The sequence below is a fragment of the Pipra filicauda genome, unplaced genomic scaffold (genome assembly GCF_003945595.2).
Source record: "Pipra filicauda isolate LSUMZ 115617 unplaced genomic scaffold, ASM394559v2 scaffold161_size1661140_pilon, whole genome shotgun sequence".
In the NCBI taxonomy this organism is placed as follows: Eukaryota; Metazoa; Chordata; class Aves; order Passeriformes; family Pipridae; genus Pipra; species Pipra filicauda.
In genome coordinates, this window is record NW_024104118.1 from 340,420 (window position 1) to 363,399 (window position 22,980).

Sequence of the window (22,980 nt, forward strand, 5' to 3'; positions counted from 1 at the left end):
GGCGCCGCTGGCAGTCCCGCTGCCGGTGCCGCTCCCGCTCCCAGAGTCGTTGGCGTTCCCGCTCCGGTGTGAATTCCGGTGCTAGTGCCGGTGCTGGTCCCGGTGCCGCTCCGGTGTGAATTCCGGTGCTAGTGCCGGTGCTGGTCCCGGTGCCGCTCCCAGTGCCGTCGCCGGTGTCGTTCCCATTGCCGGCGCGGGTCCCGTTGCCGCTGTCTCTTCCGTTGCTGGTCCCGGTGCAGGTGCCGTTCCCGATGCCGGCGTCGGTCCCGCTACCGGTCCCGGTGCCTGCAGGGGTGCCGGTACTGGTGCCGGTGGCAGTGCCGCTGCCGCTGCAGGTCCGGCCGCCGCTGGCGGTGCGGGTGGCGGTGGCACTCCCGGTGGTAGTGCTGGTGGCACTCCCTCCCGGTGTCCCTCCTTCCCTCCCGGTGTCACTCCCTCCCGATGGCAGTGCCGGTGTCCCTCCCTCCCTCCCGGTGGCAGTGCCGGTGTCCCTCCCTCCCTCCCGGTGTCCCTCCCTCCCTCCCGGTGTTCCTCCCTCCCTCCCGGTGTCCCTCCCTCCCTCCCGGTGGCAGTGCCTCCGACCGCCGGCAGGTGGCGCCGCGCGCCGCCCGGTGCCCCCGCCCCGCTGCCGGCGCGGTGCGCCCGGCGCATGCGCGGTGCGGCTCGGGGCGCTCCGGTTCCGGGCGCCGCTCCCTCCCTCCCTCCTTCCCTGTGTCCGTCCGTCCGTCCGTCCGTCCGTCCGCCCCTCCGGCCCCGCCGCCCCGGAACCCCCCGCCCGCCCCGCACCTCCGCACCCCGCGGCCCCCGCACCGCGCTGGGCCCCGCCGCGCTCCGGCGGCGGCGGCGGCTCCGGCTTCCCCCGCCCCTTCCGCCCCCCCCGCGCCCCCCCGCCGGCCCAGCCGAGCCCGGAGGCCCCGGTGGCGCCGCATGGAGCAGCCGGCGGCGGGCTGAGCCCCTGCCCGGAGGGAGGTGAGTGATGGGGGCGCCGGGCTGGGGGAGCGGGGCGCGGACAATGGGGCGTGGGGGGCGGGGTCCGGCCCCGCCTGACCCCCGGTGACCCCGGCGCAGCCGCTCCCGCCCCGCCGCGGTCCCCGGGGACACCTCGCCCCCCTCCCTATCCTGCAGGGAGAGAGAGAGAGAGGGACCCCCGCAGCATCCCTTCCCGTGGCGGGGGTGCCACCGCACCCCAAACCCGGCCGGGGGTACCAAGTCCTCCTCCCGCTCCATCCCCATCCCATACAAAGGCCCTTGGGAGCGGGGGCTTTGAGATGGGAGGAGGGACCCGGGTGTCAAAAGGGATTGGCAGCCGCGTTCATTGTTGGTTTGAATTTTTTTAAATTTGGGGATTTTTTTTTTTTTTGGGGCCAATAAGGCGGGCGGCGGGTTATTTATAGCCACGGCTGTTGCTCGTTGGTTCAGCGAGAGCGAAAGGGGCTGTGCCGCCGGGCAAAAAAAAAAAAAAAGTCCCAAAAAACCCAAAATTCGGGGGGAAAGTCCAAAAAAAACCCAAAAATTAAAGGTGTGCTGGCTGGGGAGCGGGAGAAGGAGGATGGCAGCCTTCCTCCCGGGACAGGGGTTTATCCCCAATGGACCCAAGCAAGAGCACGGCCCCATCCTGGCAAGGCAAGGAGTGGCCAGAGAGGTTCATGGAGGGATGCAGAAGGTTTTGGGAGCATCCCCATCCTCTGTCATGGAGCATCAGTGGTATGGGAGTGATGAAACCCTTGCAAACCCAGAGAGTTTTGAGGTGCACTTTCCCCTGCAACTGCTGCCTTCCCCCACCTTTTCAGTTTCGGGTGAGTGTTTGCCAAAAAGAAACCTTCCATGCTCCTCTCCACGCCTTGTGCACATCCTCAGGGATGCCCTGACCACTCCAGGACCTGGGAACAGGATACTGGGCTGATTTGTGTAGGCAGAAAATCACCCCGTTGAAGTTTTTGTAGGATAGAGGAGGACCAGGAAAACCTCTCTGCAGTGGGAAGGCCGGGAGCAGCTTCTCTCCGGGCCTCCACCTGCCTCTGACTGTCCCCCAGGTCTGACCAGAGCCATTTTCTCTTTCTCTTCTAAAAGAATTTTAAAATCCCTGAAAAAAAAAGGAAGACGCCCTCCCCTTCTTCACAGTGGGGCACCCAATTGAGGCTGGTTTGGGGTAACAGCTCCGAAACCCTCTGAGCTCAGGGGTGAGATGAAGGAGGAACGTTTTTCTTTCGATTAGACTAATCGTGGGTGTTCATTGCAATAACAGGCGATAAGATCTTTCAGAGGCAGGGAGGATGTTGTCTGGTTTGGGGTTGGTTTGGGGGGTTTTTTTGAGTTTAAAGAACTTCGCTGGGAGATGTTTTGGTCAGAGGGAGATGGATGAGCGGAAGGGGGCAGATGCAGATGGCACCCTCGCGCCTGTTTCCATAGGGAATGAAGGTTTCCTACCGTTGACAACTAAACTTTATTTTAAATAGAGTCATCTTGGTGCTGGACAGGTGCTTCCTGTTCCCCCAATTGGGTTTGAAATGGAAATGCAGCATCTTTCCCCCACCCCGTCTTATGGTGATGACGCTCTTCAGGTGGGATTCACTCTGGGAGTCCCAAATTCCTCCCCCAGCCTGCCCGTGGGTCTGGCACAACACAGTTTTGGCTGGTGGTTAATGACAGGAAAGGTTTCCCTGGTTCGTTTCCCTGGTGCCCTTTGGATTATTAGCATGGCAAAGGTATTCACTGTACCTGCCCTTCCTACCTTTTCCTGCTCCTGGCTGCCGAGCCAGGCTTCCCGGAAGGAAATCCAGGAACAGGACTGTGAGGGACGGCAGTGGGGATGAACCTCAGGGTGCAGCGTTGGGATGAGATCCATCACTGGGATTCCTGGACTGACTGGCTCAGAGGATGCTCGAGGGAGAAAAAGGGGATGTGGATTTTGGCAGAGAGTGGGTTCCCTGAGCACATCCCAAGCCCCGATTCGGGAATGGGGAGCTTCCAGACGGAACAAACCCGTGCCTGTCAGGGCTGAGGATAACCAAACCCAGCACTCGGCTCTGCCAAATCTGTCGAGCTGCTCTCTGGCTAATTTTTTTTAATTATTATTAATTTCTTTTATGTGCTGCTGCACATCCTCCTTTAGGAAAGAAGGGGCAATGCCCGTGTTTTCCTGGAAGGCAGAGGTTGCTGCTTTTAAGCTCTGGATCCACTCTGCCAGCCTCACCGCGTCCTTCTCCCAGCCCAGCATCCCACAGGAATACGGGGCGGGCGGAAGCAGCCACGGGCACGAGGTCGGGGCCGGCGTGGGTGACGTGCACAGCAGGAACTGCTGGCTGTCACATGAGGCCACCACAGGCCTTCGGGGGGCCTGGTGGCAGCTGCCCCAGAGCTGGGGGCTCTCGGGGGCATGTGGTTTCCTTCTGCTCCCCGGAAAGTCTCAGCTTTGAGGCAGAAATTAGGTAACAATTGAAAACAAAATGAGGCTCGGGAGGAGGAAGGTCCGTGCCGGGGTGATGGGCGTTGGGGCTCTGAAAAGGGCAGCTCTCTGGTGCTGTAACCACCTCCCCCTTTAAAACTGAAAAGCAAATTTATTGTGTGTGTTTATAACAATACCACAGCCCGGTGCCATGAATATCCATGATCTGAGAAGATAAAAAAGCTGGGACCAGCTGGAGCGTGTTCTTGGTGGGGTTTGCTGGGGCACTTTCCTCTTTAGCAGGGAAAATAATACTCTTTGTGAGGGCAGGCTATGAATTTTATATCCTCTCTGCTTTTGTCAAATACAAATGCTGGTGACATCCGTGAGCTGAAAGACCAAACAACCGGCCTTGGAATTGGGAAGATCCATCTCCTGTGCAGGGTGGAAAGTGGCTTTTCCAACCTGCAGGTAGGCTGTGGTCCTGGGATGGACCCCTGGGCATCCCTTCTAGGGAATGCTCCCTGATAACCTGACCTGGCTCTGGCCAGGATTTTTCAGCTGGAGTCACACCTTGGATGAAACCGCCATCCTGCTCATTTTTGGATATTTAAAATAACGCCTGGACGGTGGGAAGTGCTGACTCAACACTTTGGGCACGAGCTGCTCCTTGAGCAACACCCAGGACTGGCTTCTGCTCAGTGTCCCCACCAGCTGCTGGATGGGGAACAGGGCTGGTAGCCCCGGCAGTGGGAAATTCCCTTTAAGATGCGGAGGCATCACATCTTAAACCAGCTCCTTCCAGACTTCAGCCAAATCCCTCCATGGGCTGAGAGAGTGTAGTGTATTCCCTGTTCTTCTTGTGCTGCATTTCGAACTGGTGGGATTCCTTTGCTGAAATGTTTGTTCCATCCAAATTTTAATCAAAAGTCACCTTGGAAAGGCAGGGAGTTGAAGCTGGAGCCATTTCAGGGGCTGCTCTCCCAGCCGGGGCTCCCCAGCCCAGCATCACCCAGCTCTTCCCTCGGCTGTATCCTGGCTCCCCAGGCTCACAGGTGCCATCAGGTTGGGTTTGGGTGCCATCTCGAGAGGCTTTTCCTCAGCAGCAGCCCCAGAGCTGGCTGGGAAGAAAACCCACCTGACTCTGCAGTGATGGGCTCACTGGAAACCCCAGCGCTCTGTCCTCAGACCCCTGAACTCTGTCCTTAGGGTGAGCATCCAGGACTTGATTTCTCCTCTCTGATGTCGAAAATAAAGCGATTTGTGTCATGTCCCCGCCCTGGGGGAAGGTGAAGGAGCTGGTTGGTGGCAGCATGAAGCCTTTTCCGGAAGGCTCTGGGCATGGCTGTGGTGGAAACAGGGCCATGTTCTCATCGTGCTCTTCCTCCCCACAGTTCTGCCCCTTATCTTCTTCCTCCTCCTGTCTCTCAGCCTTGCCCCTTGTTTCACTTCCTCCTTCCCAAAATACTTTGAGTTGCTGACAGCAGGGCTGGAAGCAGTGACTGCCAATGACCCTGAATTGATACAATGAATTAATAAATATTTGGGTGGGTTTTGGGGGTTGCTCTGCCCGTATCCCCCTCTGTGCCCCCAGCCCAGCATGACCCCAGTGCCCCGGCCCAAGAAAGCCTGGTTTGATTCCAGGGCCAGTGACTTCATCCCTTCCCGGGGGTTGGAGCGGTGAGAATAAAGCCGGGCTTGTTCCCCTCCCACACACTCATCCTAGGGCCTCGAGGGGGAACACAGCACCCCTGCTCAGTGCATCCCCCTGGGATTTAGGAGCTGACGGAAACACTTGTGTTCCAGGATCCCAGTGGCTTTTATCCTGCAGGGAGTAGATACATTTATTTCTTTTAAATCCTGGGCCTTGGAAGCTCTCAGGGCTGGCTGTTTCCACACATGGGTCTCCAGAGAGAGTGGGGCTCTGGCTGCATAGCCTGGGAGAGGAGTGGTATGGGGCTCCTGGAGATCATCCCGGCTCCCTTCCCTGGGCATCTCCATCCATCCACATTGTACTGTATTTTAACTCGATGCAGATGCTGCACTTAAAAACTCTGCTCTTAAGAAGCTGTATCCATGTAAATACCTCGTAATCTGGGTGAGCAGCTCCATGCTGGTCCTGTCTCCGACTGCAGGGGCTGAACAGACCCGAAGCTCCCACTTTCACCTCTATTTGGGGATATTTTGGAAGCGGCACCTCAGGCAGGACCTCTTCTTGGCGGGAGAAGGGATGCTCACGTGGCTTGCAAGCATCCCTTAGTGGGAGGCTGCTCCCTCTGCATCCTCCCTACATGTCTGTCCCTGTCATGCCCAGTTCTCAGTCATCCTTTCCCCCTGTGCAGGTCTCATGGTACCAAGTGACGTGTCCCCCCTGTGAGATTCGCGCCCCCCAACCTCCTGAGAAGATGTCAGGGATGCAGGTGAGCTCTGGATGAGGACAGACAGGGATGGAGCAGCCCCTGTGCTCAGGAGGGACATGGGGAAACTTGGTTTAAGTAAATCCCGTTTGGGTTTGCACCAGAGGGATGGGAGCTTGTGAGGGGGGTCCCTGAGGGTCAGGGGTGGCTCAGGGCTGGGTGATGTGCCCATCCAAGGCTCTGATGCCATTCCCTCTTCCCGGGCAGGCTGTTTGGCCGTCCGGTACAGAATGTATCGCCAAGTACAACTTCCACGGTACCGCTGAGCAGGACCTGCCCTTCAGCAAAGGAGATGTCCTTACCATTGTTGCTGTCACCAAGGTAAGGTGTCCCTGCCACCCCCCATGCCAGGATTTCCATGGGACGCCATTCCTCCATCCCACGACATGTGCCAATGGGATCCCCTGGTCCTGGCAGTCCCGCTGGGCAGGAATCGGGCCACATGTTTGGTTAATTAATTCCTGGCCTCGTTAGTTAAGGTTTCTCCGAAATGTAAGCGCCTCCTGGGACGTAGAGGAGAGACGGGAGAGGAAGCGACACCGGGCTTGACTCTGGGGAAGGAAAAGAGGGGCTGTGGGTTTGGGGAGCTCCAAGTTGCCCAGCAGGCTGGGAGGGGGATCACAGTGACCCCCGTGGGGCCAGCAGCATCAGAGTTTTTGCTGGTTCCAGCAGTGACCCTGATCCCCTGCCCATCCCATCCTTCCTGCAGTTCAGGAAGGGGATACCAGGGTGCTTGGGGAATCCCCAGGGCAGTGCTGACACCCCTGTGGGCTCCTTGGGTGGGATGTAGCTGTCTCCTGAGGCCACAGGCTTGTTGTGACATCCTGCTGTTCCCACAGGATCCCAACTGGTACAAGGCAAAGAACAAGGTGGGCCGGGAGGGCATCATCCCTGCTAACTACGTCCAGAAGCGGGAAGGAGTGAAAGCTGGGATCAAGCTCAGCCTCATGCCGTGAGTATCCAACTGGGACTCTGCCAAGGTGAATTTTGGGGGAGATGGCTTGGTCTGGAGCATCCCTGTGTTCAGAGCCGTGTCCCAGCAGAGGTGACATTCCTCACGGGGCTTGGCAAGGTCAGAAGGCATAAGAGGCGGGGGCTCAGGCTTCCCAACAGCTTGGATTTGGGATTGGGATTTGCTGCTGCAGAGAGCTCTGAATGCCTTGGGAGCTGCCTGCATGGCTGCAAATGTGATGGATTGTTTGGTTGCATTTCAAACTGTTTTTTTACCTGAAGTTGGGGTTGTAAAGGCTTCTGGGAGGAAGAAGGAAGGTTGGAACAGGGTCTGTAGAGGAGGGGTGGGAGATAGGCAGATGGATAGATAGGTGGATGGTTTCGATATTCCTGCTGCATCCCAGAGCTGCCAGTGACTCCCAGTCTGGGGGAGCTGGGAGGAGGAAGCTCCTAGGAGTGTGCAGAGGGCCTGAATCCCAGGTTGGGGACCAGGAGGAGGGGAGCATGATGCCATGGAAGGAGCTGTGTCATGGGGTGGATGGGGACAGCAAGGAGGAGTGTGGACAAGCTGTCTCCGTGCAGGCAGGGATGGAAGCTGCTGCTCCATATACTGTCCCTCCCAAATACAGTCCCACAGGGATCCAACCAGGACATCCCTAGCCCTTAACCTGCCCTGCGTGCTCTGTTGCAGGTGGTTTCATGGGAAGATCACGCGGGAGCAGGCGGAGCGGCTGCTGTACCCTCCCGAGACGGGGCTTTTCCTGGTGCGGGAGAGCACCAACTATCCCGGGGACTACACTCTGTGTGTGAGCTGTGAGGGGAAGGTGGAGCACTACCGCATCATCTACTCCTCCAGCAAGCTGAGCATCGATGAGGAGGTCTACTTTGAGAATCTCATGCAGCTGGTGGAGGTGAGGCCTGAGCTGCCACCGCTCCGGTCCCCCTCAGATCATAGCCTGAGGTTGGAAGGGGACATACAGGGACATCAGAGCTTGTGGGGCTGCAAGTCTGGAGCTCAGGAGGTGGTGGGACCTTTTCTGCTGACCCCATGGGGTGGGGATGCTGGGGACAGACCCCTGGAGCAAGGAGTGGGGACAGGGGCAGGATGCTTAGGGGACAAGGGGACCAGGAGGAGGGACCGCCGAGCCCTCACCAGGCCCATCTGTGGCCTCGTGCTGCCACCTGGTGGGATCCCAGAGCCTGGCATCGCCTTGGTGGGATTCCCACGCCAAGGTGTCACCCACACACCCACTGTGTCCCCCCCAGCATTACACCACAGACGCAGACGGGCTCTGCACCCGCCTCATCAAACCGAAGGTGATGGAGGGGACGGTGGCAGCGCAGGACGAGTTCTCTCGCAGTGAGTGGCCATGCCCCCTCCCTGGCTCCTGGGAACCCACCTAGCACCCCCTCACTCCCCTTTTTCCCTCACGCAGGTGGCTGGGCCCTCAACATGAAGGACCTCAAGTTGCTACAGATCATTGGCAAAGGGGAATTCGGAGGTGATCCCAGTGTCCCCAGTGCTGCGGTGGCCCTAAGTCGGGGAGCATGGGTGGTTGGGGCTGGTCTTCTGTTAGCGCCCTAAGGGTGCGGTTGGGGCCCCAGGAAGCCAGGATGCTTCCCAGTGCCTCCTATGCCCATCTCTCCTGGCCTGCAGACGTGATGCTGGGGGATTACCGGGGGAACAAAGTCGCCGTGAAGTGCATTAAAAACGACGCCACAGCGCAGGCCTTTCTGGCAGAGGCATCTGTCATGACGTGAGTGTCACCATCACCAGGGGAGGACAGCGGGAGGGAGGGGACACCTCTGTCCCTATGAGCAAGGGTGGGTGGTCCCTGATACTGCAGGGACCATGGGAGTGCCCCTTCTCCTAAAAGCCTTTGCCTGAGCCCTCCTATGCCACGCAGGCAACTCCGACACAGCAACCTGGTGCAGCTCCTGGGGGTGATTGTGGAGGAGAAAAGTGGCCTTTACATCGTCACCGAGTACATGGCCAAGGTGAGACCTCCACCCCGGCCACCTGGCCTCTCATTCTGTCCCCTTTGCCCCCCCACCAGGACCCTGGGGGTTCACCCTGGCAGACCAGCTGGGTCATCCCAGCTTGGGTGGCATCTCCCTGGGGCCACCGTGGTGATTGGAGGTGTCGTGTCCCATTGCTGGCTCCAAGGGAGGGTTGGCATCCCCATTGCTGGCTCCAAGGGAGGGTTGGCATCCCCACATCCTGCCCAAGGGAGGGGCATCATCCACGGGTCCTGCCCCACAGGGGAAGGGATATCATCCCCTGGTCCTGCCCCATGTGGAAGGGACATCATCCCTGGGTCCTGATGAGGTGGGAGGGGGCAGCAGGTGGGATGCTGACCCTGATGATGTCATCTCTATCCATCCATTCATCCCTCCATCCAGGGCAGCCTAGTAGACTACCTGCGGTCACGTGGGCGGTCAGTCCTCGGGGCAGACTGCCTGCTGAAGTTCTCCTTGTAAGTACAGGACAAGGCTGTGCCCGCCACCCTGACCTGCACCCACCCCTGCTTTGGGGCTGCCCTGCTAACCTGCTTCTCCTCTCCACCCCACCCAGAGATGTCTGTGAAGCCATGGAGTACCTGGAAGCCAACAACTTTGTCCACCGCGACCTAGCAGCGAGGAACGTGCTGGTCTCGGAGGACAACATCGCAAAGGTCAGCGATTTCGGGCTGACCAAGGAAGCCTCCTCCACACAGGACACGGGGAAGCTGCCAGTCAAGTGGACAGCACCAGAAGCACTTAGAGAAAAGGTGGGTGAGCAGAGGGGTGCCCCGGACTTCATGGATATGGAGGAGGCTGCAGGAAGGGGGCACATTCTGGGCTGCCCCAAATTTTCCATGCAGAGATGGTGCTTGAGTGCCACTTCCCGCTGTCTGACCCCACGACCAGCTGCCCTGAGGGTGGGGAAGAAGTGTTGCCCCCCATCCCTGCCTGAGTCTGCTCACAGGGCTTCTTTCCCCTCCCTCCAGAAATTCTCCACCAAGTCAGACGTGTGGAGCTTTGGGATCCTCCTCTGGGAAATCTACTCCTTCGGGCGAGTGCCTTATCCGAGAATTGTAAGTGAGGACCGCCCCGGTGCCTCAGGGCTGGTTTTTGAGGGCACTGAGCCCCTGCTTGTGGGGAGAACCCACACCCTCACATCCTGATTCCCGCCCCTGTACCCCCAGCCCCTGAAGGACGTGGTGCCCCGCGTGGAGAAGGGCTATAAGATGGATGCTCCGGACGGTTGTCCGGCCGTCGTCTACGAGGTGATGAAGAAGTGCTGGACCCTGGACCCTGGCCACCGGCCGTCCTTCCACCAGCTCCGTGAACAGCTAGTGCATATCAAAGAGAAGGAGCTCTACCTGTGAGGGGGGGGCTCGCCCACTCCGGCAGCCGGGGGGGGACCCATGCTGGGGGTGGGACAGGGGTGTGGGCAGCCCCCCTGCCCAGCCCTGGCACCAGGAGGGAGCCCCGGGGGTATCCTCCCCACCCCAGTCCCCCGGTTGCTTCCAAACTTCCAAATCTGTCAGTTTTTATTTTATTTTCCAGGTTTGGGGTGGGTTGGTTTTTTTTTTTCCGTCTCCCAGGCTTTTTTTTTTTTTTTTTTATATTTTTGTGGATTTTTTTTTGTTGTTGTTTTCTTAGTTTTTTTTGGGGGGGGGGCTTTGTTGGTGTTTTTGGGTTTTTTTTATTAGTTCCAGCCGGGCCCAGCTGCGCGCTGGGCGTTTCCTCCCGTCCGCCCGCATCTTCTTTTTACGGAATTACACGACACCAACCACGCCCAAACAACAAACCGCCGACCGCGCGCGCGCGCGCGCGCGCCCGGCCGGTTGCCCCCCCGGCGCTACTCTCACTCCACCCAATGAAATGGACACACGAAAAGGAAACCCCCAGCGACAGACGTGATGGTTGACGGGTTGACGCTGGACTCGCCGCCCGGTCGGGAGAGCGTGGCCGCGTCCCCGCCAGATGCTTTCTTTTTTTTGGGTTGTTTTGCTTTAAACTCGTTGCAATGTTTGCATGCTGTCTCCAGAGGCCTTTTTTTCCAGTCCTGTCCAGTGCTTTATTCTCATGTAATGCTACCAACTGTGAGATTAAAAACTGTAATTAAAGAAAAAAAACCATTCCATACGGACGCGGCACATCCCGCCTCACTGCCCCTCTGTCGCCGGCTCTGCTCCCTGGGGTCCTGGGATCCCTCGGCAGGGTAAAAGGTGGGGGTGGACCCCCCTATTTCTGCCCAGGGTCCCCACATAGGTGGGAGGAGTAGCTTGGGCATCACTTGCCTCCATCCTGCCCATGAGAACTGGTGAGTTGTGACAGCGATGAAGCTGCCAAGTGATGCCAAAGCTTCTCTTTAATCCAGGCTTTACTTTCTGATGCTTGTAGCGGGCATGGGTAAACCTGGGAATGTATTTTGGGGCTGATTCCTGGACCTCATGGACCCTGTTCCCTGCCCTGCTTGTCTCAACGAAGGGGCTAAAGCTGTTTGTGCAGCAGGACCCCCATGTCCTGGACCCCCAACCCCAAAGGAGTTGTCCCTGGTGCCTTAGAGGGAGCTGGGTGGAGGTGGTGTCTGGCACAGCAGGTTTATAATAGCTCCCTTCATCCACAGGGAATTATTCAGTGTTAAACAATGCTCAGAGCATCGGCTTTGCTGGCTGCCTGCTTGGCAAGCCAGAGTCAGAAGCTCTCCATCTGGTTTGGACCAGGATTGAGACTGAGATTCCTCTTGAAGGGAGGTTGAAGGAAAAAATAGGGAGTGCTGGGACAGAGGCACACAGGGGTGTGTGGGATGGAGGATGGAGCATGCATCCTGTGCATGCATCCTGTGCATGCTGAGGGGAGATGTGCTTCTGACCCCCTTCCAGAGTGTCTGGATGTCCAGAGAAGACAGGACAGCGATGTGATGGGCTTGATAGGGTTTCATTTCCCCTGGACTAACCCCCCCCCTTTTGTCCCCGTCCCCCCCGTTCCTCCCAGTGCTCTGGCAGGCCCCAGCCGGATAAGCAGCTTTACTTTTTGGGCTTATGAAGATTAAAGTCATTTACAGGCAAAGCCTGCAAGAAACATGGCTTTGGGAATGGTGAGAAATACCCAGAACTTTCACATGATGTGAGACATCAGGGAGAGCTCTGGTCCTGTCCCCTGCCATGTCCCCTTTGGTCCCCTTGTCCTGGGTTACTACTGGAGACAAACCCCTGCCAGCTATCAAATAAAGGGGGAAAATCTAACCCAAAAATCCTTTAGGCCTTTGATTTTTCTCCTCCAGACACTGCCGATTTCTGGCACTGCCTGGTGCCAGGGGGTCTTTGGGAGAGTGTTTGGTGCCTCAGCACCCTCTAGGATGTAATTAGAGGATGCTGAGAGAGAACTGCTGGGAGAAATCCCGTTCTTCACAACTAGTCAGGGAGTTTAATCCTGCCAAGCCCCTCCTGCCACTACTGTCTGTGCCTCAGTTTCCCCACATAGAGCAGGTTGCTCCTGCCACTGGGCACTGGGTCTCCCTTGCTTTGGGTTGCTGCCTGGAGATGCACAGCCCGGATCCCAGTAGATGATTTCCCTCTTTCCATCAGCTGTGAACCCCTCGGCAGCCTGTGCAGCAGTGTGAGCAGAGGGGACAGGCTGAGTGACACCCTGGGGCTCTTGAGTGCTGGCTAACATCATGTCCCCTTCCTCCTTCTCCTCCTCTTCCCATCAGCAAAGAGGTTGGCATTGGGCCCAGTTGTGTCAGCTCCCATCGTGCCTCAAATAGCCGGTGTGAATCATCCGTGGCAGCAGCAGGCATGGAGTTATTCCCACTGCCAGTGCCCCGGTGTCCGTGCGATGGCACACACGGACCTTTCCTCTCCCTGCACCTTCACCACGGCATGCAAGGAGGGAACAGGAACACAGGGTTTAAAAAGCTCTGGGAAATCCAGCCTCCAGTTCTGGCAGCTCTCCTGCCTCTCCCCTCCACACCCCTGAGCGGGATCCCAGCTTGGGCTGCACCTTGATATCCCAGATGGATCAGCACAGGGCTGGGGAGAGCTGGGATTTGGTGTGCAGAACCTGCAGGGGGTGAAAGGACCAGCTCCAAAGTAACCACATGCTTTGCTCTTCCATCCCTACCCATCACCTGCCTCCCTGGCACAGACTCACCGGGATCACCCTGGACAAAGCATCCCTTCCAGCACCAACCCTGGCTCCCTCTGCTCCCAGTAGACATTCTCTCTCTTCTCCATTAGGGCTCCTTCCATGAGCTTTGTCTCTTCCCTGTGTCCCCACATCCTGCCTGCCTTCTCCCCACTACCCACAGAGCTGCAGAGAGCCTTCCTCCTCCTAAACAAGCAAAAATCTCAATCCCCCTTCAAAGGAAGCCAGTTCCAGCTGCAGCAGCCACTTCCTTCACATTTCCCAGGGTCCCAAAGCCTCCATCCCAAGAGGAGGGAGTGCAACATGCCCCCCACTGTTTAATTCCCTCAGTGCTGCTTGGAGCCAATTACCAGCTCTAATTATGGTCCTTCTGCTCCAACCTTGGAGCACGGGCTTCCCAACCCCTGGCATCCCTCTCCAGCATCTGTGCGCTGCCGGCATCTCCTCCCCCTCCGCGATCCACTTTATCACAAGGACTATTTTTAGCATGACGTACAAAGCCATTCCCATCACCGTTCCATGTCGTTCACCTCTTCAGCTCCTCTCTCTCTATCTGTTTGTTTTTTTTTTTTTATCTTCTGAGCACTCCAGGAAATGAAGGCAAGGCTGGGAAGATCCCCCGTGGGAATGCTGCGTGCCTGTGTGGCCGTGTGTGTGTTTCAGCTGGCGTGTGCCTTTGCTCCAGGCTTGCTCTCCACCACCGGCACGAAGCAGCACATGGTCTCCCCATGTGCCTGTTTACATGCTCTGTATGTCTGTCCGGGTGGATTTGTGTCACCGCTCGGTGCAGACACTGCCATGGGAGCCCCCCCTTCATCCCAACCTTCTTCCTCACCCCCCACAGCATCCCTTCTCCCAGCAGGATAGGCAACCACCCGGCTCTCTGCTGTGACTTGCTTCCCTTCCTCTTCTGATAAAGCACTCACAGCACCCCCAAACACCCCATCCCTTGGGACAGGGGCTGTATGTCCCGTATGACAGGACCATTCCCACCCCAAACCCATATCCCTCAGGACGTATGTCCTGCATGATAGGACCATTCCCACCCCAAACCTCCCAAAACCCAGCAATGATGAGTCTGGGCAGCCCCATGCTCACTGGCACGACAATAAGACCATAGGATTCGAAGGGAATTGGGGGGGACATCCCAACAGCATCCCCACTCCTGGCTTCCCTTCCCAGGAACCACTCAGGGGCTCCCAGGGGATGCTCTGCCAGGGCAGGCAGAGGGTGAGGAGGTGTGTGCACTGAGATTTTTTTCATCCTTTGATGATGACAACAGATTTTGGGAACTTAAAATCTTGGTTCTATAGGAGTGGGAAGGCTTTCCATGGGAACCGCCTCCCTAGGTCAGGAAAAGACAGCTTTGGTTTCATTTCCATACCAAGCTTCCTGCTGCACTGCTGTCCATCTTCCTCAGCCAAGGCAAAGTCCAGCTTTATGGAACTCTGTTCAAGTAACATGCCAGGAATTCATTTTATTTTGTATTTTACAAGACCCTTATCCTAAACTTTCTTTATTCCCTCTGTCAGTGATATGGTAGCACTTTGATCCCAGTAAGAGATCTCCTAGAAGGGATCCCATAGCCCTCTGAAGGGATGTTTTGCTCAAGACCCTGAACTCTTGGGAGCTGGTGGTCCATAACAGCACTGGAAACATCTGGATAGATGTCACCCTGCTTAATCCCTGTGCCCAGAGCAGCGAGGGGCACAGCAGGGTATCCCTGTCCCCATCCCATCGGAGCACCCCCATTAGCAGGTGGGAAGAGAGTAGGTGACTCTGCCCCTGCACCCAGGGTCAGGGCTGAGCGCAGTGGTCCCTGGGGTGGCAGTGCCTGTCCCCATCACCAGAAGTGACAATCAGCTGCCGAGCACCGGTGTGACTTCCCCCGGCAGCAGGCTGCCTGCTTTCTTTGGAAATGCCTTCTCCTTTCCCCCCCTTTGCGGCTCCAGCACACACACACGTAGCTTTCCAGGATTCCTTCACCTGCTCAGGGTCTTCAAAGGTTTAAATCTTTATGTTTTCCTGGATTTTAGGCTGACAAGGATCAGATAGGCCTTTTGATGGCCGTATTGGCATGGCACTGCAGCTCAAGGTCACCAAGCCTTCCACTCCTCTCTACAATCTGTGGGATCACTCCAGGAACCAGCCACTCCAGGGCCATTCAGGGATCTCTGGAGCATCGTATAAAACCCTAGTTGTGGTAACTGTGCCTTTGGAGCCAGTTATGTGGAAAGACGAGCTGGAATGATCTCTCTCACCATGGCAGAGGGAACTGCTTGCATCCAATTTAAATCAGGTGTCAATGCTGAGAGAGGATCCTCTTAACTTCTGCCGGCTTGTCTGAGGCTGCGATGGGGGGATGTCTCATCTCCCTCCCGTCTAATCCATGGAGATGTGTGATATAGCATAAGCTAATATAATAGGTCATGCAAGGATTTACATCTCATTACGACAGGTTAGAGTCCTGTGAGGATGGATGACTCATCCTTACTTGAATATATTTCAGGGATAAGGAACAGTTCAGCTGCCCAAGGAAAAGCAAACGGGGAAATCAACTACCTTGAAGCATCATTTACCATCTCATTGCACCCTCTGGTTGTCCCCTCATCTCTACCTCCAGGTGGGACACTGGCCTCTCCAAGAAAAGGCAAAAGGATGGGAGAGATGCAAAACCTTGTTGGAGGTCCTTTCCTTTGCCTTTCGCTCCATCCCTAAAAAACCTGGGCTGCAAGAGGCTGCAAAACTCAACCTCGTGGTCCCCCTCCATGGGGTACATCCATCTCCTGGTGAGTGAGCATCCCGAGGGACCAGACCCAAAGCGCTGCCAGGAACGGCATGCTCGTTTTCACCTAGTTGCCTTGGCCAAGCATTTCTGCTCATCAGGAGCTGTTTGCTCTTAGTTCCTCAGACAGGGAGGCTCCGTGGGAGCTGACCCATCTAACCCAGCTGGAAAAAATCGGTCCTGACTTCCAGTCTCTTATTGTTAATGGATGCTGAGAGAGAAATCTGGAGTGAGCAAAGCTCCCAGGACCAGCCACATCCGAAGTCTGCTCTGCACCCATCCAAGGCTCAGACCTGCCCAGCACTCAAGGACACAAGCAGGGATGCTTTTCCTTCTCCCTGTCCCTCTTTTCACCCAGACTGACAGCTGGAACATGACCATGCTGTTGGCAATGGGACATTGGCTCCCAGCCTATTTTTAAGCAGGCTGTGGCAGTTCATTGTGGGTTAAAATTCATTTTCTGTGGGTTTTCCATGGGAAAATGCTCAGGGGGAGCGGCAGATTGGTGTGAAAAGTCATCACTCCAAATAGCTGGGAGGACTCCTGAGCTGCCAGCTGAGGGTGAGCAGCAGCCACAGGGGCACCCGCGTGGTGGGGGATGCTGTGGGTGACACTGGAGTTGTGCCAAATGGCACCTTGAAGGGATCTACCCCATCCCAGTGGCAATTTGCACATTTGGATGAACTCAAGGGAACTGCCAGCATCGTTCAAGGGTCTCTACTCTGCCAGGAGAGCTTTTACCAGGACAAAAGGTCCCCTTTTGTCACCCCTAAAAGGGTGTTGCTGTCCTTACAGCAGCAGTCACTGCCAAACTGCTGACCAGATTCTCATCCAAGGAAAATACATTATTTTTTAATCTATTTTCTTCTTAAGATATAATTTTCCCTTGGACAGGGGGGAATGGGAGGATATGGGCCGATTCCCTCTCCCTCTGTCACTTTGTTCTATCACTTCACAGCTGTTCCATCGTTTTAATCTGCAGAGATTGTCTTTAGATTTCAGAAATGAAATTATTTCCTGCAAGCTGGGATTGGGGTTTGGATCCACGCTCATTTTTCATGGACAGAGAAGAAAAAAGGGAGAAACGTCTGTTAAAACCAGGCTGGCCATCTGGAAAGGGAAATGTTGCTGCTGCCATTAATTGCTCACTCCCCAAGGTCTGGAATACGCCTGAAGTCAAAGGGAAGAGCAGGAGTGAGAATGGGGATGGAGAGACCGAGGGAATGATGCAACAAAATCAGTGCCTGCTCCATCCTCCTGATTTAGGTGATCGATGAACTCGTGGGTGTCTGGGTTGTGGGAACTGAGAGCAGCTTTAATACTAATTAATATTATAAAATCATGGAATCATAGAATCACAGAATGGTTTGGGTCAGAAGAGACCTTAAAACTGATCTTATTCCAATCCCCTGCCACGGGCAGGGACACCTTCCACTAGACCAAGCCCTGTCCAGCCTGGACTTGAACACTTTCAGAGATGGGAATACTTCCATGGATATCACTAATGGGAAAAAGGGGAGGGAGCATTCCGAGCCAGCCCTTAGATAGACGAGCAAACCGTTGTGGCTGGTGCACGGCACATACAGCTTGTACTGAGTGTCAAGCCCGGCTTTTCCTCCGGCCAGACCGAAGGATGGGGAACAGAGTGAGAAAAAGGCGCTTGGGCGGGTTTGCATCTCGGTGGGATGAAGCAGCCGGGAATCATGGAGCGGAGGGTGTCCCGGGGGCTCCCCGCCCCCACCGTGGCTGCATCCACCCCCGGTGCCCCTGGGGGGGGGGGTCTGGGGGCTCCTTCTTCCGTCGGGAGTGGCGGGACTCTCGGTGCCCCCGGCGTGGGTCGGGACGGCGGCAGCTCCGCCCGGCGGAGGGCGGCGGGGCCGGGCGGGAGGCGGTGCCGCCGCCGCCGTGCAGGGACACACACACCGGAGCTGTGCGAGCCCCGGTGCTGCAGCGCCCGCCGCTCCGCTCCGCTCCCAGCCGGGACTGGCTCCGCCATGGGCGACGGGGCGGCGCGGCCCCGCTGAGCCCCGGACACCCCGGCATCCCGGCAACTCCAGCACCCCGCACTCCGGCATCCCGGGAACTCGGTACTCCGGCATCCCGGGAACTCGGTACTCCGGCAGCCCGACAGCTCCCCTCCGCTGACCCCGGCGTCCCCGGAGCTCGGGACTCCGCTGCCCAGGGAACTCACATCCACAGCATCCCAGCTCTCTGGAAACTCCGGTCCGCTGACCCCAGGTCCTCCATCACTCGATATTCCAGCATCCCTGGAACTCGGTACTCCACCGCCCCGGGAACTCCGCTGCGCTGACCCCGGCTCCCCGGGAATTCGGTACTCCGTCATCCCGGGAATTCATCTGCACTGACCCCTGATTCCTCCATAACCCCGTGCCCCAGCTCCCTGGGAACTCAGGTCCCCTGTCCCCGGGTCCTCCACCATCCAGTACCCTGGCAACCCGGGAATTTAGTACTCCACCACCCCGGGAACTCGGCTCCGCTGATACCGGCTCACGGGGAACTTAGCACTCCATCCCGGGAATTCATCTCCGCTGACCCCATCTCCTTGAAAACCCCGTACCACAGCTCCATGGGAACTCAGCTCTGCTGACCCCGGCTCCTCCATAACCCAGTACCCCAGCTTCCTGGGGATTCATCTCCACCGACCCCAGCTCCTCCATAACCCGGTAGCCCAGCTCCCCGGGCACTCAGTGCTCAGCTCCCCTGGAACTCATCTCTGCTGACCTCAGCTCCTCCATAACCGGGTACACCGGCTCCCCAGGAGCTCCCATCCACAGCACTCCGGCTTCCTGATAGCTCCCTACTCCCAGCACCCTGGTACTGACCATACCTTGGCTCCCTGGTGCTCCAGCTCCCTCTTAGCCCCGTTCCTCGGGCTCCCATAACTGCATCCCCATCTTCCCTACTCCTTGTGCCCCGGAGCCCCCAGCTAACCCCGGTTGTCCCAGCTCCACAGCTGCTGTGCCCACCGGCTCCCCGGCCCCCGGGCTCCCAGGCCCCCTGGAACCGAGGCCATGGCGTTCATGGTGAAGAGCATGGTGGGGGGGCAGCTGAAGAACCTGACGGGAGGCCTTGGCGGCGAGGAGAAGAGTGAGGGCGAGAAGTCTCCGGCCGAGGCACAGGGCATGACCCGTGAGGAGTACGAGGAATATCAACGGCAGCTGGTGGAGGAGAAGTGAGTGCGACTGGCACAGGGATGGGCTGGACCCTCAGGGTCCCTGAAGGAAGGGGGTGCTCCTGCTGCAGTCCCCTATCCCATATATGGGAGCTGGGGAGAGCCAGTACCGGGGACAGCAGGACCGTGAGGGAGTTTGATGAGCCCCCTAATCCCTTAATCCGCTTCCTTGCCCGGGAGATGGGATTGTTTTCTCCTTTCAGGCTGTGCTGGGGGGAGGAAATTGTGGGGACTTTTCAGAGACAATGGGGGATGCTGAGGCTGGGGGGATGTGCAAACCCAAGGCCGGGGGGCACAGGCTGTTGGTAACAGCCCTGTGTGGTTCGCAGGATGGAGAGAGATGCCCAGTTTGCCCAGCGCAAGGCGGAGAGAGCCACGGTCAGGTCCCACTTCCGAGACAAGTACAGGCTCCCCAAGGTACGGCTGTGCTGGAAACGGGGGGGGGAGGAGAGGAGAGGGTGCATGGGGAGTCAAAGCCCAAATGCAAAACATCCTTCTCCCCATATTTTGGCCCCTTTCCATCATCCCTGAACACCGCAGACCACCAGACCCTGACTTGATCCCCCTCTGCCCCACTTTTGTTCCCTAAATCCAGTTGGATGAGGGAAAGCCACCTTCACCCCAGACTCCCTGGAGCTGGGAGCAGAGCCAGGATTACACTTTCCTGGCTGGATTAGCCAGCTTCTCTCCCCAGATTATTTGGCAAATGTCTCCCACCTAGACTCCAGTTTTGGAATTTCTGCCTAATGAACAATTCACTAAAAACAACTTAATCAAGGGAAAATTCAACCATTCTTAGAACTACTACAAGCTCTTCTCCCTCCAAATCCACCCTTTATTCAGAAAGAGTCTCTCAGCAGTGAATACTCCAAATTGGAGCTGGGCTAATATTAGTTCCGAAGGGCCAGCTAAGCCAAGTGAGATTGTTCTGATTGTTTGGTGTTGTTCAGCCAGCCTGGATTCACACCCCCCTGCTTCCCATCCCCTTTTATCACCAGGAAATAAACAGCCAGAGAATTTCTTTTTCCTCCTACCGAAAGCCAGAAAAGGCAGAGAAAGAAAAGATGGAGATTTTTTTATTCTCCGGGGAAAATAGGGATTTGTTTGGAGCTGGCCCCACAATCCTTTCTCTGTTTGCTCGTGCTTGAAATGTCCCTTCTCATCTTTTGACAAGTTTCTTCTGCTTATTCCTGATCCCGCTTGGCAGCTGGGCTGCCTCATCCAGAGTCTCCCCATGGCTCTTGGCGCAGAGCTCATCCCGGTCGCCGGTGGGAGCAGTTGTTAGGCATACGTGTAGCTTAATTAGGTGCCTAAACCCCCCACAGTGCATGCTGAAAACCAGTTTATACTGGTGCTGTGCATGGGTTTTCATCTCAGCTCTTGCTGTGAGCGCCCAGGCTCAGCTCAGCTATGTCCCCTCTGGACCAGCATCCCAGACTCAGCCCCAGGGACCTGCCCACACGGACCTTTAAATAGGAAGACAGCCCAAAGCCCCTGCTGTGACATGCCCCCTTCCCACTGCGACGTCCCCCCTCCTGACTCTCTCCCGGCCCGTTCCAGAATGAAACGGATGACAACCAGATCCAGCTGGTAGGAGGTGACGTGGAGCTGCCCAAAGAGCTGGCCAAGATGATCGAGCAGGACAACGAGGAGGAGGAAGAGAAGAACTCGGTTATCGGTCAGCTCAGCAACATCCAGAACCTGGACCTTGATTCCTTGAAGGACAAAGCTTCGGCCACGCTAGAGGACCTGAAGCAATCGGCGGAAAAATGCGCCGTGATGTAACGGGGCCGGTGTGACAGTGGGGGAGCAGGGAGGGGATGCAGCGAAGGGTCTGACGGGGGCTGCTGCCAGCGGCAGGGACCCCACCAGTGTTGTCACCCTTGCCGTGTGTCACTCGGGTCCTCCTGAACCGTGTGACCCCTTGAGTCCCCAACCCAGGTGTTCCTGCTGTGTGGTGTTTGTTTCGTTCTCTGGTCTGAGGTTAGAGCAAAGAGCCAGCATGTCCCCCCCGTATCCCAATGCCTCCTCCTGTGCCCATGGCAGCGGATGTCCATAGCCAGAGCCGGGGCAGTATCAAGGAAGGAAAATGACCTTGGAGTGTTATTGGCCCATGTCAGCGTGGGAAGGACCGTGTGTAGTGGCCATATGCCGTGTCTCTGCCTCCACATTTCCACCCAACCTCCTAGAAATGATTGGGAGGCTCCAATTTGCTTCGCAAGGACGAGGCATGGTGCAGAACACCCTCCTTCCCTGCATCCCGTACCCATCACATGAGAAATAACATCCCGTCCGTGCAAGGAACACCAACCCCCTCTGCCCTTGAGGGCTCCTCTAAAGGAGCCAGCCAGGAAGGACCTGCTATATAACCTGCTATATGATCCCATTTATCCCTGTGGGAAGGGGGGTGTTGAGGACCAGAAGGCTGAAGCCTGAATTAACACCAGAGAGGAATAAAACTCTCCCTGGTGCTCAGCTGAGCCCACACCAGCCCTTCCCTGGAGCAGTGGTGTACACCATCCCTCTCCTGGGGTGGGATCCACTTCTGTCCTTGTTCCTTCCAGGAGAAGAACAAAGTGATAAGGAAAGATCTCCTTCTCCTCCCCCTCCATCGTGCTGTAGCTGTGCGCTGTGCTCGGTTGAGTGTCCCTCCACCTCCTGTGCTATCCCCATGCCATGGTACTGTTATAACCGGTGGAATAAATACCAGGAGATGTCTATGCATTTATTTTTCTCCTCAAGCTCTATTCTCCTGATCAAGGTTTTGGGGTGCCCCTTTACAGAGCTCGAGGGGGAAGCATCCCAAAGAAAGCATCACTTCTGGTTGTGGTCACATTTGGGACCAAAGGGATGCTACAAGTGGCTTGTTGTTGGCAGTTGGGTTTAAAAGCAAACAAAATTCCCATTTTTTCACAGGTTTTTGGCTATTTTTAATATAAAACCTTCAGAACACTCAGTCTCGGACACTGTGGGATGTCTGCAGTGCTGCTCTGAGCAAGGACACATCTCTGCAGGGATGAGCCCGTGATAAGTATAGGTGTGACTCCCAGGCGAAACAGCTCCAGCCAGATGGCATCCCGGCAGGCAGTGGGCTCCTGCGGCGAGGCTTCCTAGAAAAACCTGGCATGAGCTAGGAATTTATCACTCCAAATCCCAAGGGAGCTGATTAACTGCACTTTGGTTTTGCGGGGGAGGTGGGTCATCCAGGAAAACACAGGAGAGGGTGCTGGGAAGCTGATATTGTTGTCGTTATTATTAATCATCATAATCATTATTGTTGTTATTATTAATATTATTAAGGATGCTGGATCAGGCCACGGCTGGGGCTGCTGGGCCAAGAGATTCCTTTCTGTCCCCAGTTCCCTGTTAAGACTGTGCCAGGGCCAGGTAATTCTGGGAAACTCCTGATCTCCATCCCTGAGAGGACAGACAGACAAAGGCAGCTCAGGTGCGATGCTCTGGCTGTGAGGACATACATCCTCATGACCCTCCAGCCCCAAGGATCAGGAGACCTGCCAGCAGTTCTGGGGACATCTGCCCCCAGGGATCCCAAATCCAGCCCCACACAGCACTGGGAGCTGGGGAAAAATGAGAGGGAAGATTGGCAGGAGCAGCTTTAGCTCTGAAAGGAGATCATACCTGATGAGGATCAGCCCAAGCTGATCTAATCCCCCATCAGGAAAGGGATAGCAGAAAGCAGGCACGGACTGAGCTGAGCCCTTGGCATTTAAATCCCAGGCTGATGGTGAGGCATGATCAATAAACATCACAGGGGAGAGTGGGATCCCGACCAGAGCAGGGAGTGTTGGGGCTGGGGGATGCAGTCTTTCCGTTCATCCCACTCAAAACCAGCCAGGATTCTCTCCTCCACCTTTTCCTCCGCCCCCCTTCCCCTCTCCTCCATTCCCGACCCTTCAGCCTTGCTCCGTGCTCTCCCCCGGCCCACGTGCCACCCCGCAAAGGCCGCGTGAAGCTCAGTGGGTTTATTTTAGGAGGCACCATGACCCCCAGGCATGTGAAAAGCAAAGCAGCACACGCTCCCCCCCGCCTGGCTCCGCGAGACGTGTTAGGCTTCAGCAAAGCGTTCCCAGCAAAGCGTTCAAAGCACTGG

General features: G+C 56.7%; 2 protein-coding genes across 5 annotated transcripts; both read left to right on the forward strand.

Moving 5' to 3' along the window:
• Nucleotides 1-220: 220 nt before the first annotated feature.
• Nucleotides 221-10,423, forward strand: CSK (C-terminal Src kinase). Of its 2 annotated transcripts, none has more exons than XM_039379278.1 (13): nucleotides 221-239; nucleotides 5,728-5,805; nucleotides 6,010-6,123; nucleotides 6,642-6,754; nucleotides 7,445-7,664; nucleotides 8,020-8,113; nucleotides 8,190-8,255; nucleotides 8,411-8,510; nucleotides 8,661-8,751; nucleotides 9,157-9,230; nucleotides 9,329-9,524; nucleotides 9,744-9,830; nucleotides 9,942-10,423. In XM_039379278.1, the coding sequence occupies exons 2-13, from the start codon at nucleotides 5,791-5,793 to the stop codon at nucleotides 10,122-10,124; spliced, it is 1,353 nt and encodes a 450-aa protein (XP_039235212.1). In that variant the 5' UTR covers nucleotides 221-239; nucleotides 5,728-5,790; the 3' UTR covers nucleotides 10,125-10,423. The 2 variants fall into 2 exon arrangements, with proteins under 2 accessions (XP_039235212.1, XP_027568112.1); XM_027712311.2 differs by lacking the exon at nucleotides 221-239 and adding an exon at nucleotides 843-969.
• A 7,180-nt stretch (nucleotides 10,424-17,603) lies between these two features.
• On the forward strand, nucleotides 17,604-21,597 carry CPLX3 (complexin 3). 3 transcript variants are annotated; one of them, XM_027712119.2, is made up of 4 exons: nucleotides 17,604-18,008; nucleotides 18,643-18,869; nucleotides 19,199-19,286; nucleotides 20,430-21,597. In XM_027712119.2, exons 2-4 carry the CDS (start codon nucleotides 18,709-18,711, stop codon nucleotides 20,652-20,654), a joined length of 474 nt encoding a protein of 157 aa, XP_027567920.1. In that variant the 5' UTR covers nucleotides 17,604-18,008; nucleotides 18,643-18,708; the 3' UTR covers nucleotides 20,655-21,597. The 3 variants fall into 3 exon arrangements, with proteins under 3 accessions (XP_027567920.1, XP_027567922.1, XP_027567923.1); XM_027712121.2 differs by having other exon boundaries at nucleotides 17,604-17,953; XM_027712122.2 differs by lacking the exon at nucleotides 17,604-18,008 and adding an exon at nucleotides 18,022-18,438.
• The last annotated feature ends 1,383 nt before the right edge of the window (nucleotides 21,598-22,980 follow it).

Excerpts from the sequence above, each read along its gene's own strand:
- CSK (XM_039379278.1), top strand. Across the intron at positions 6,124-6,641 it reads CCATTGTTGCTGTCACCAAG|GATCCCAACTGGTACAAGGC; the intron begins GTAAGGTGTCCC and ends CTGTTCCCACAG. Across the intron at positions 9,831-9,941 it reads GAGTGCCTTATCCGAGAATT|CCCCTGAAGGACGTGGTGCC; the intron begins GTAAGTGAGGAC and ends CTGTACCCCCAG.
- CPLX3 (XM_027712119.2), top strand. The coding sequence starts at position 18,709 with ATGGCGTTCATGGTGAAGAGCATGGTGGGGGGGCAGCTGAAGAACCTG. Across the intron at positions 18,870-19,198 it reads CGGCAGCTGGTGGAGGAGAA|GATGGAGAGAGATGCCCAGT; the intron begins GTGAGTGCGACT and ends TGTGGTTCGCAG. Across the intron at positions 19,287-20,429 it reads ACAAGTACAGGCTCCCCAAG|AATGAAACGGATGACAACCA; the intron begins GTACGGCTGTGC and ends GGCCCGTTCCAG.